General features: G+C 31.6%; 2 protein-coding genes across 2 annotated transcripts in view; both read left to right on the plus strand.

Annotated features, from left to right (window-relative positions):
* LOC134698970 (beta-1-syntrophin-like) overlaps positions 1-13,654 on the plus strand; it is a 146,059-nt gene that overhangs the window by 132,035 nt on the left and 370 nt on the right. The gene's annotated exons all lie outside the window — the stretch shown is intronic.
* The window catches only part of LOC134698972 (QRFP-like peptide receptor), a 30,141-nt gene continuing 29,684 nt past the window's right edge, over positions 13,198-13,654 (plus strand). Inside the window, exon 1 of the mRNA XM_063560659.1 lies at positions 13,198-13,644. Within this exon, the coding sequence (XP_063416729.1) occupies positions 13,314-13,644 (331 nt within the window). The 5' untranslated portion in view covers positions 13,198-13,313. The remainder of the gene's footprint in view (positions 13,645-13,654) is intronic.

Consider the following 13,654-nt stretch of genomic DNA (forward strand, 5'->3'; position numbering starts at 1 on the left):
TATAGTTATAAACACTGTCTTGAACAAGGTGGATAACCTTACGGGCATACGATACAGTTTTGATCCTGTATTTACAAGTTCATGAAAATGTGCATATAGGCTATTTTTTACCTGATTAAATCAAATATGTTATAAAAAATATACCTCCATGTGCTACTTATTGAGTAAAATTTTGTATTTTTACCCAAAATTCAGATTTGTGGCCGTATTTTCTTTTTCATCAGACATAACTTTTTTGTTATAAAAGATAAACACAAACTGTTATTTGTTAAATAATCGGTAATTTCTGTATTTTATAAGTATCCTTAAAAAATATGCAATTTTTATTCAGAAATACCTCATATTGATCAAATATTCATGAATTGAGGAAAAAACGTCAATTTTTGATGCATGTTTATCAAAATTTAAAAAAAAATCCTCTATTTACAGCTTTATGAAATTTGGGTCAAATAATCTCCTTACAAAATGAAACAAATTGCCGTTTTGAAAAAAGGGGTCTATGCACTCGTTTTCAAATAAAAGCAGTTTGAATGATAAAAATCATTGGAAAAATGCATCTTTCCCCGATATGTCATAGTTTGACGTCGCGAAAAAACATTTTACGTTAGCAACGTCATTAAAAATGAGGTATCCCCTGTAACTGTATCGTATGCCCTTAATCGTCGTTATCTGATTTCAATGCTCATACTCATAATGTTAATGAATATGTTGATATTGATAACCATATACTAAATGCTTGTAATATTGCAAATGATGATCAAAATTTGATAATCAAACAGCATATTCTGGAAGAATGTAATGTGTCTCCTGTTCGCTTCTCTTAAAAAAAAACGGTAAAATTGATCATCATGGCAAGAGATTATTTAATTTATGTAAAAGTACTCAATTGTTTTTTGTAAATGGTCGTTTTAGTGCTGATAAGGGTGTAAGTCAAACTACATGTAACAATTCTTTAATTGACTATGTAATTATATCTCCTGAATTATTTAGGGCTATTGTAGACTTTGATATATTATCATATGATCCTATTCTTAGTGATATGCATAAACCTGTATGTTTAAAATTATGTTCAAATATTAGAGCTGACTGTGTTAAGTGTTGCGTTACTGGTAGTTCTAGATCTGACTGTGCTCAGTGTGCTGATACTACCGGTAGATCTGACTGTGTTCAGTGTGGAGAAAAAAGTGATAATGAATCACACACCAAACCTAAATGGTATAAAGACCGGGCTGCAGTATTCCGAGAAAACCTAGATGTTAACATGATAGATGAACTTTTAGTTAGACTGGGAGACATTGATCCCAAAAATACAAACATTGTAATAATTAATGATATAGTTGAAAATTGTAATAGTATTATTAAGAATGCTGCTGAATGTACTGATATGTTGATTAAAACTACTAACAATGTCAAGAAACATGGTTGTAAAAAATATAATCATTGTAAAAAATATTTTAACAGTGAATGTTATACAAAACGCAAAAGCAAAAAAAAAAACAACATTATAGAGTACGTTCTGTTGTTGATCACAATGATTTGGTACGTAAAAGCAAGGAATATAAGAATACATGTATACTGAACAAACAATTTTGAGAATTTCAAAAGGCATTTATAGGTAAACTCAGAGGTCTGCGTACCTCAGATCCTAAATCATATTGGTCACTACTAAATAAAGGTTGTGCAAAAGGTAATGCTACCAAGCAAAAAGTAGCTATGAATGTATTTTTTGATCATTTTAAAAATTTAAACAATGTTGTAAATGATATTGATATTATTTTACCAGATAATGTTACAGAATATATAGACAATAACTGTTTAGTGTCTTTAAATATCAGCTGTATTTGTACGAGGCTAGGAAACAAGGTGTATGCGAGCTTTTAGCGAGCTACTACACCTGTTTCGAGCCGAGTACAAATACAGATATCAGCTGTATTTGTACGAGGCTAGGAAACAAGGTGTATGCGAGCTTTTAGCGAGCTACTACACCTGTTTCGAGCCGAGTACAAATACAGCTGATATTTAAAGACACTAAACAGTTATTGTCTTTATCCTGCAATTAATTCTGTAAATTGTTTGTGTTTTGAAAACACAAAAACTTACATATTAAGCATTTATTTTCGATTTGTAATCCCTTGAGGCCCGCGTAGTAATATCAAAATCACACATTACGCTGAAGATGGATTCGCAAAAAAAGAATCTCGAATGGTCAATAATAATACATCGCTCAAGGTGAATAAATATCTATTTTAACATAACAACTAATTTCAACAGTAAAAATTAAAAACAAAACATTGTCCAATTTGAAACAGAAGTGTACGAGTTGTCCTACGCTTCAGACTTGACTTGCACTAAACATGCATGCTGAAATTGACATGGCTGATTTTGTAACACAATCATACACATTCAAGTTTTGAAATCGACAATAGTCATCGACATTGGAATGCAAGTGGAATACACATTCTGAGGTCACACAGGTTCAAACAATACTCAGTCCGGCAGTGGGCGGAGCTTAGAAGCGATATCTGTATAGTATACAGATACAGCATAGCGATATCTGTAGGGCTGTAACTGTATAGTAGGACACCCAATTGCAGGATAAAATACTGTTATTAATGAGCCTATAAGTGAAAAAGATATTGTAGATGCTATAAAAACATTAAAGAATGATAAAGCGTGAAGACTAGTAATGATATGGTACTAAATGAATTTTTGAAACATGGAGCTGTCAAATTATTACCTGTTTTTGTGAAGATTTTTAATATTATTTTTGAACCAGATTCTTGGTCTCAATGTTTTATATGTCTAATATACAAAAACAAAGGTGACCCCGCAAATGCGGACAATTATCGAGGTATCACTATACTTAGTTGTTATGGCAAACTATTTACATGTATTCTTAATAACAGATTACATTGAATGTTTGAGTTTATTATGTGAAGAGCAAGCCGGTTTTCGAAAAGGCTATGGTACTGTTGACCATATTTTTAACTTAAATGCCTTATTGATATGTATTTATTTAGAAGGGAAAACTGTACTGTGCTTTTGTAGATTATCGAAAAGATTTTGATTCTTTAAACAGGGTATGACGAAGCAAGACATCTCGGCACGTCATGTCAACTCGGCATATTGCAAACTCGGCACATTACGAACTCGGCATATTACAAACTCGGTACATTCATAATAAAATTGTATCAGATTTATTATTGTGCCAATAAAGACTTATTTTCATTTAATTTGAAATTAATACTTAGTAAAATATATGAACAATTAATAAATGGCATAGCAAAAACAGTATCTTTTATGGTTTTCTCCTATGGTGACCTTCTGCTGTTGGTTTTTTTCTTTAGTCGGGTTGTTGTCTCTTTGGCACATTCTCAATTTCATTTTATATAATATATAGAAAATATAGCTCATACAAATACTTAAGACAAAAATAAAATATACAGGATTTAAACTATTATAATCAAGAGAAGACAATTTATGAAATAGACAAAAACGTCATTTAAAAATAGTTTTGAAAATAGAAAATCATTGTGTAAAATTGAGCAAGTGACAATTTCTTTAAAAAAGAGAGATGTAGGTATAAAAGAGGTCAAAGAGAAAGAAAAAAAAGAATATGTAAACATTGTGATATGAATGACCCTCTTTTTCTTAAAATGTAAAACTAATAAATCTTTACGTAATCAGTTTGAAAAAGATATAGAAGATATATGTCCATAATACTTTGAATTGTCTGAAAATGATAGATTACAATCACTTCTATCTTCATTTGATAGTATAGAGCTTACTGTACCTTTCATTAAAAAAGTTGCACTATTATATGAGAGGAGACAAAAAACCTGCATGAATAATACTGTTATATACAACTTTATATATAATGTTTAATTTGTTATGATTTCTGCATATATATTGTTTGTGTATATATTTGTAATGTATAGTTTATATATGCCCCCAACCCCTAGGGGAATGAATAAATATTTGTGTTTGTATTTAATATTTTTACTTTGAATTTACTATTTGTATCTTTTTCTTTTCTTAATATCTTGCGAATTTTCTACTGTAGTTAAACCATTAAGAAAGGAAAAAGATATAAATAGTAAATTCAAATCGCATGAATCGTATGAGTAATATTGGCGAACAAAAAAAGTATCACATTATGTCGACGGACAATTGTAAAATGCTATAAGATAGAATAAAAATGTATCGAAAATATAACACAAAAGAAATCATGAAATAACTCGCACTCGGTGCAATCCCAATTTAAGATGCAAAGTTTTAACACATAAAAAAAATCACACCATGTCGCCGCATGACACACAACAAGAACCAACTGCAATCAACAAATAAGACGAAAAGAGTCACAAGAAATAAAAAAAAATCCATTCGCGGGTAACTACCGACTTATTATACTGTAGGATCGAATACAAACATAGCCAAAATATGACACCAAAGAAATAAGACGCAAACTAAATTACAAGATCAATAAATGATGTATCAACAAATAATTCCGAATGTACAATTGGTTAACACAAAAAAAAAGGAATACAACGATATAAATCTATGCTACCCCCAAAACTCAACTTCACAATGGTCAACCAATCCGGGTTACTGTATAACTAAGGTGTAACAAAATGTGTAACAAAACTTTTTAAAATAATACAGAAATTATGCCTGTCGGTGTAATTGTAATTGTTTAAGAAAAAAAACATGTCAAACACGCAAATAGTATTTATAAAAAATTAGTTTAAATCACTTAAAAGTCATGTGATGTTACATATAATGGACGGGTGTGTTCGATGCGTAAATTAATTAACAAAACCCCGTCATATAACATCCAGCTTTGAAATTGCGTACAAATGTCAAATTTGGGTGTGCCACTTTTGGAATGGTCTTAAACGATTGACAATTCATTTCTCAATTTTGGTAATTTTTCCCAGATTTTTCCTATGTCGGGCAAAAAAACGTAGCAGTTTATAAGGAGCCTCCTAAATGACGTAACAACTTGACTTATGGTCGTTTTAAAAACGATTTTTTGCAAGTTGCAGTGTTAACATTTGTACAATATGAAAATTAAACAACGTGAATGCAAATATTTATAATGACTTTATGGAAAGTAACTTTTATGACATCTTGACAACCGTATACAAAGTTCATTTCACTTTTCTACCTTCTTTAAACACGAGAGGTCGAATTCTTTTGTTCTATTTAAACCGCATATCGGACTGTATAAGTTTGATGTTAGCAGAAGTTCATAACATTGATATATTTATCAAATAGTACCTTTTCGTCTTTACCTACACTATTGTATGGGCCGAGGTTTTTGTCCATGTACACCTAAACGTGTATTCGAGGATACAACATAAAATGCCATTTAAGTAGTAACATTAAAAGTATGTGAGCAGCTGTGTCCTTGAATTTTCCTTATTATTCGAGGAGCTGTACATAAGATGAACAATAGTAATGATTGTCTTTCCCTGGGATATACAACACACACTTTATAACATTTAGGTCAAAAGTTCAATTTCCACGAGGGAACGAAAATCAAATCTTTCAACTAGTAACAAATGAATTACCAGTTTCACGGAGACAATGGTTTTATAAATCAATAAATATGTCAGTTGTTCATTTCTCCTCTGTAGCTTAGTGACATCTATAATTTGCTTAATGTTGAAGCGAGACAATAATGCATGTAAGAATATAAGTAATAAGCGATCTAATATTTGAATCAAACAAGCCTTCATTCCTGTAGTGCCTGGGACTGTAACCCGCTAGTTGAAATAAACATGTTGTTCGAGGTTAAATTTCAGATAAATAGTGTTTTTTCAAAATCCATGAACATTATATTCTCATAGTTCATAAGCTATACATGTAATTAAGAAGTAAAGGATGACAATTGTATCAACCCTATAAGTAACGTTTATCTATTCATTATCTTACATTGGACATTATATATATGATTTTAGGTCCTTTGTAGATCATATTAACAAATGTTGTTTTTTGGGGTGTTGTGTTTGTCCACAATGTAATTAAAAAAAAAAATATATATATCATGTGTATATTATGGAAAGCCACAGTGACCCCCCCCCCCGCCCCCCCCCCCCCCCCCCGAATGCTATTTTTTTCCCTTTAAATATACACGGATACAAATAAATCTTCGGCATTACAATCCCGCCAATACATTTTTTTTCAAAATCTTCGGCTTTTCAAAATCTTCGGCTTTTCAAAATCTTTATTACAATTTGTATTAGTTATTCTGCTCTGTATGGGCGTCTTGATTGACAAATAAGAATATTCTTATTCTTATTCATCATAAACAGCCAGCAACGAAAATGATTTATTATGTATGTGTTAAAAAAATAAATTCGTAAAGATTTTAGCGGAACCTTGTCTTTCTCTTAGTGAGCATATTTCAAGAAGTGCACTTCTCCATTTAGAAAATTAATCATTTCATAAATTTACCTCGTGTCAATAAATGTCATTCCAAAATTTCAGAAATACGTATGATTTCTCAAAAGCCTAAACGCTATTGTGCATTGGTCTTGAGGATTGAATCCCAAAAACGAATTATTGTTCGATCATATTTTCCTAATAAAACATAAACAATTCCAGCTAATTAGATTTAATGAATAGTTAATCAGAGTTTTTTAAGGGATCTATGTGCATTTGAAAGAATTAATCGGTATAAACTTCAAGTGGTTGATATCCTTTAAGGTGGGTTTTTTGATTAATTATTTTGTTTCTTAACTAATTCAGTAGCCGGAGGAAATAGAAGAATACAAAACATCAAAAGCCTTGACGGAACAGTTACTGACAAATATAAGAGGAAAAGATCGGATGACTCTTTGAAAACGATGAATGTTATTATATTTCATCAGTAAGTGGTGGAAAAAATCAGTGACAATAAATGCAGAAAGAAACATGCTAGGAAATTGGGATTACCGGTAAGAAGAGTTATCCGTGGTCATGCCATTAATCTATATTAACCAACATTTAATTATCTCTATGATCAAATAAAATGGAAGTTAATATTCTTCAAACTTCTTTCAACATTTTAAGGAGGATCTTTAATAGCATCTTGAGCAAAGGTCGCATTGGTTTTCATAGAAATCTGACATTAAAAATCTGTTTAGATATATCATTTCCAGGTAGCAATCTTTCATGTTGTCATCATAATCAATTCTCCTATCCTTAAAAAAAGGATTCTCATTGTGACAATTTCAATGGCAATCGACATTTACGGAAATAAAAATAGATAGAACACCGGCGCTAGGATTTCTATTGCACATAATGTCGACGAGACCTTTAAAAGACAAATTTATTGACGCAGTTGAATGATATCAAAAGATTGGTGATACTAATTAATTAAAGTCATAAGAAACCTCAAATAAAAAAAAAAATAATGCATATGTTTTTTATAACTCAATGGATAGTTTTCATTGTAAAACTTATGTACATATACTTTTTTCTGAAGAAAATTCTTTAATTTATTCATATTTAGAAGAAGTTTACTTTATTTGAATTGCTTCCTTCCAGCAAGCAATTCCCCCGATATATTTTCCGTATGCAATGTGACCTCAGTGTGACCCATCTCGTAAAAATCCGGTGACCACACTACGCATGGATGTCCTTAAAATAAACTATTATCTGAATTTACATGTTAAAAACACGTGCTCAATTTCCATGCTTTTTTGGTTTATTTTTCGTCAATTGTTGACAAACAGGTGACAATCGTTAAACTTCGGCATCAAAACACGAACTTTAATTACCTGCCATATTTTAACAACAACACTGACCAAGTGAAAAAAAAATGACGATTATACGAAATTTACACGAAAAAAATGACAAATTCGAGCACAGAAGATTAAGTTTATGATGTTTGTATGCATTGGTTTAAGAATTGGAATAACATTATTTTTTACCGGTCACTCGTTTCTTATGACTTTAAGATGATGTAAATGAAATATCAGTACATGTGGACTAAATTATCAATATGTGTTTGAAAGATTCAGATGACGATGCCGCAATCCTGAAAAAAATACATTTGAGTCACTGCGTCATAAAATGTTGTCTGCAAAAACATAAAAAAAAATCAAAGGGCAGACGATACAATTCAGAATAGGACAATTAACAGAAAATGATAAAGTCGCGCAGAGATTGTTTTGAAAAAGTAAAATAACATATACTCTGAACTCCAAGGAAATTCAAACGGAAAGTCCCTCAACCAATTGCAAATTCAAACTCTGAAACACATCACACGAATGGAAAATAACTGTCATATTCCTGACTTGGTACAGGCATTTCTTTTATCTAGAAAAAAAGTCGATTAAACATCTCACTTTATGGCAGTCACATACAATTCCGTTATATTAATTGAAGTTCGTTTTATAAATTAAAACGAAAAAACATTGACTTTTTAAGATATATATAACTAGTAGTTGATTAAGTGCAAAGTAAATACCAAGATTTACATAATGATTGTAGTTTTACATCATTAAACTGCGATAACTGACATGTAAATGTATATAATCTGATCATGTATGAAAGACATGAATGAAACCGATTACCCATGTTTATCTGTCATCTTTTGTCAGCCTCGGAATCGTTTTTTACCGTAAATATCGTGATTTTAAAAGATGATGGTCAAGATGTGATTTGCTCGAGAATTTTTATTCATTGTATATAGATATATTCAGAATATGCTCGTTATTATGATAGTTCGACTGTGTGGTAAAGACCAACATTCAGAAGTTCTGATGTTGAATTTTGATTGAGAATTGAGAATGAAAATGGGGAATATATCAAAGAGGCAACAACCCGACCAAGGAGCAGTTAGCTGCTGAAGGCCACCAGTAGGTCTTCAACGCAGCGAAAACATCCCATATTGCTGTTGTTTGCATAAAATTAAGATACCTATGCCAGGCCAATTAGAAATATTTTTTTTTTTAGTTTGTTATTTGGATGGAAAGTTGTCTCATGGCACTCACACCACATCTTCCTATATCTAACAAACAAAAAAAGACAGAAAGACAACAGTAACAAAACATTTCACATAAACTTACCCAAAACCCCGTGTTGGGAGGCACACTGCTCCGAATACAATGAAACGTCGCTTTCGTTCATGTTAAAATCGGGAAACACAACGGGGATGTGCTGACGACATGTGGCAAGTATTAACGGTTATATTGACACAGTCATGTATTCCATAATGGAGAATGATGGCGCGTTGTTTAAAATTTTCAAAGAGATGATTTCAACTTCGAAATCGTTTGAAAGCCCGGATTTGTACGAATCATTTTCAGTAGTAAACTTTCTGGGATATCATATAAAAAAACGTAAATCTGTAAACTCGTCCTTAATAGACCACTTTCGAGCTCATCCGACACCGGCAAAAACTCGTCAATTATGCATGCCTTTATGACGTCATTTACCAGATAGAGGGGGTCGCCTGTATCCCTGCACTATTTACGTTCATCAAGAGCCTTAGTGATCGTCTTTATAGAAATAATGGTTGCTCTGTAGGTACTTACTGACAATTCCCTAATGACAGCAGTGTTGATTGTCAATTTTGAGAATTAAATTTGCCGAATAATTCGTACAATATAGAATTATAGTTTTCCAACCACTCGCTCAACATTGGAAGGGAAGTGACGACGCCCCTAAACGCACACATGACGGTGATAAAGGCGCGTATAATTGACGAGTTTTTTCCGGTGACGGATGAACTCGAAAGTGGTCTATTGAAAATATATTAAACTCCATATGCAGGAGCTGTTAGAACGCTACTATACTAAAATTACAATAGGAAAAGTAATATCATCTCTTTAGTACAAAAAAATGTATCAGCCGACATTGTCAATTTTCATACCTTAGTTAAGGTAGGAAAAGATTTATTTTAATTTATATGAAACAAGAACTATCTTTAAAAAAGATATTCGACGTATTAAAATTTGAGTATATGTTTAAAACTATCATTTCGATTTACCTTTTAAATAACGTTTTTTTCTGTTTGTGTTCAGTATTCTCGGTCCTCGTATCTTTCTGTTTACATTCATCAAAACCCCGCGGAAATTTCACATGCGTAGGTGCGTTCTAAACGTCATGTACGTTCGTAAAACAAAGTTTACATTGAATATTATATAATTGTCCCAAAAAAAACCAGCTTTCATGGATGCACAAAGCTATTGGAGAAACAATTATTTTAATAAAAAATATAAATCTTTGTAAGATCTAGTTCAAACATTTATAGTTTTTCATTTGCTTTCCATCACGATATAATTAACGAGACGTTTTTTTCAAACACAACCAAATCACCCACCATGACAGCATTTTGTCCAATCACAGAAAGGATTTTCGAGCATGCGTATTTTGTTGCCATATTTAAGCGTCCTTAAGTTCAAATGGCACAAACCGAAACAATACCGACTACGTCGGAAAAAAAGAGAAACGGGAAATACCTATGAACCACACAAAAAATAGGTTTCTGACTGATATGTTTTAGTTTAGTGAGGAATAGTCGTGAAACGAGAAGAAACATCATTATTTTAGCGTTGCAACAGTCGAGGGAGTTTGATAGTAAATATTGTTTAAAAAAGAAAGGTTGGGGTTAGCTGGGAAAATTGAAAAAATTGGAAAATAATGGCTCTACATGACAAAACCAGAGGATTCCGAATTTCTGGCAAAAAATCAAAGACAAGCGGAGCGAACTTCCTTAAGTGATATTTGGTACAATAAAATTTCCGATAATCATTGAGATGCAAGATTCATTTCTATGCTCAGGAGAAAGTGGTTGTCTAACGTATAAAGAATGACCACAGTAGAGATTAAACATTTTTAAATTCGAATGGTAATAGGATACAAGAATAAGATTACCACATGATCATTATTAAAAGCATGCTAAACCATTTAACATTTTAACAACTACGCTGACATAGATGTGCAGTTCCAATGGTATTCTCTATTATTGGCCCCTTCGTCTATTAGACCATATAATTACATTTAAAATGTGGCGTACTGAAATAATTTTAAAATAATGTTTATGTTCATATTTTTACTAATTGAAAAGATTCATAGTAATATTATATTAATTTGCAAGAGCTAGAGTTCTTGGCACTCACGCCACATCCCTTATATCGAATTAATCCAAGACATTATTTATATAACTTGAACAATAACATTTGTTTTTTTTTATTCACAGCATTGTTACACAGAAACATATTATTTAATCAAACAACTGTCATATTCTTTTATTCTTTTTCTTTTGTTTTTCTTTCCTTTTTTCTTTTTTTCTTTTTTGTTTTGTGGGGGAGTGGAACTGGGTCTTAGTTCATAATTCGAAACAGATTCCTAGTTTAAACGGATACAATTGCAAATGTTCACATCGCAATAACCATCGTTCAGAAGGAATAATTCAAGTAATATTAGTATTTCCAAGTCTTTGCAGGATTGAGTGCGCTATTTCTAAACAGATATTTTTTCAAGCTGTTTCTGAATTTTAAGATCGAAGAACCTTTGACGACTAAGAATAAAGACTTCAAACCAATAGAATGCATTTACTAACGAAACTCATAGTAAAGAAGATTTACCAATAGATTTGGAATAATACATGTCAGGCTGTTTAATGATTTCTAAATAACATTAGTGACTTGGGAATTGTTATATATATATACAACTTAGTAACGGGTTTACTGTACAGGGTGTTTAAATTCGCAGCAACGTACGACCAGAACGGGAAAGTTTAATCCGACGCCTCATTTAGATAAACGTCCATGCTTTCTGTTCGATTAATTATTCTTGCAACTAATCTTTATAGGGGGTCAGTGTGTGACCTGATGCAAATCTATACTTCTGTCTCTATCCACCTTATTTCCCAGTGGCACTCAAAATGTCCTGCCTTTTATCCTCTTTAACCCGTATTGCAGGACATACCTACTGTATATATTTCACATTGGTTCTCTTCATGAATATGCATTCATGATATATTTGCCACTGAACAACAAGTAGACAAAAATAAAATTTTATCAAATTAACGATAGCTGGACCTACTCAACATACAAATGTAATGACCAGGACAAGGAATGTCAGCCTAGGTACAACAAATGTACAGACACAAAAAATACATTGATTTTAAATGTATCCTTATGTGACTCTTTAGCCTTGAAATAGTCAGGGGAGGGAATTGGAGTTGTAATGATAATATATATATATATAAAAAAAGAAAAAAAAGACGTTGTATGATTCCCAATGAGACAACTCTCTATATGTCACCGTACATTCTTCAACAATGAGCAAAGCGCATACCGCATAGTCATCTAAAAAGGGCTAAAAAAAGACAATGTAAAACAATTCAAACGAGAAAACTATTTCCAGCAACTTTAGGGTTAATAGTATTTACATTGCTATGGTTGTAAAAGGTGTCCATAATACATACAAATATTGACATTTATTGTCAAACGGCATTAATTGATATGTCAAATCTTATTATCTGTTCAGGTCATTTAATTACATCGTAATGTTACACAGATATGACACAACATAGGTCAAAAACGTACAAAAATGCAAACAACGCTTTCAAACGTTATTTTGTTAATAAAAGGAAGTGTAGTGCCTAGAATACTCGATGCTCCCCCTACCATAAATAGATTTAAGCGGACATTTTATGATTACAGTTCATTAAATCCGTGCCAAAGTCAACACATTTTATAATTGGCATTGTATCACAGCATATACACAGCAGCCACGCTGAGTGTTACGCTATATTGATCAAGGTAGCACATACTGATAACGTCACTATTTCAGGTTCTCATAGAATAGCATCTGTCATTAAAATAGAAACAACACTAACTTATACAAGCATAACTATTTTTTATTTGCTTTCTAGAAATATTTTTTCTAATTATTTAAAAAAAAATTGTAAATTACCTTAAACAATCATTTATTCCATTTATTCCATTTTTTCTACTTTCATTGATGACTATTTCGTTAAAGATTTATTTGATTCGTCAAAAACATATGCTTATATTAAAGAGCATGTTATCTGTTAGTCGGTTGGTCGACGCTTAATCAATATAGTTCCTTGTTCAATTGTTTGTATATATTACAATCTCAGTCTATATCGTAATGACATACATACTAACGAGGGACGTACTTATCAATGATATTCTTCAGTATTTCATCGCTATTTTTCTAACTGCATGATACTAGTAGAAAACTATATCAATGAAGAAGTGCTTATCAATCATATACTTTAATATTGTATCGCTTGTTTTCTAACTGTGTGATAATAGTAGAACTATAACTATTTTAATGAAGAAGCAATGAATACGTTACTAAACAGTACACAACTCTTTCAGAATGTGAACAATATTCTTAATGTATCTTTAAGGAAATCTTCTAGACAGGTGCCCGAACCACCTGGATATTTAATTATCACTGCTACGTTATTCTATGTCATAGTTTTTATACTTGGTGTGTTTGGTAATATTATAGTGATCGTTGTTATAATAGCAAACAAAAATATGAAAAATATGGTAAATATGTTTCTAATAAACTTATGTGTGGCTGACTTACTGGTAATGCTTATATGTATGCCACCAACATTACTGGAATTACATACGAAGGAAGTCTGGTATCTGGGCGAATTCATGTGTAAGTATAC

This window comes from Mytilus trossulus, unplaced genomic scaffold, assembly GCF_036588685.1.
Source record: "Mytilus trossulus isolate FHL-02 unplaced genomic scaffold, PNRI_Mtr1.1.1.hap1 h1tg000024l__unscaffolded, whole genome shotgun sequence".
NCBI classification, from domain to species: domain Eukaryota; kingdom Metazoa; phylum Mollusca; class Bivalvia; order Mytilida; family Mytilidae; genus Mytilus; species Mytilus trossulus.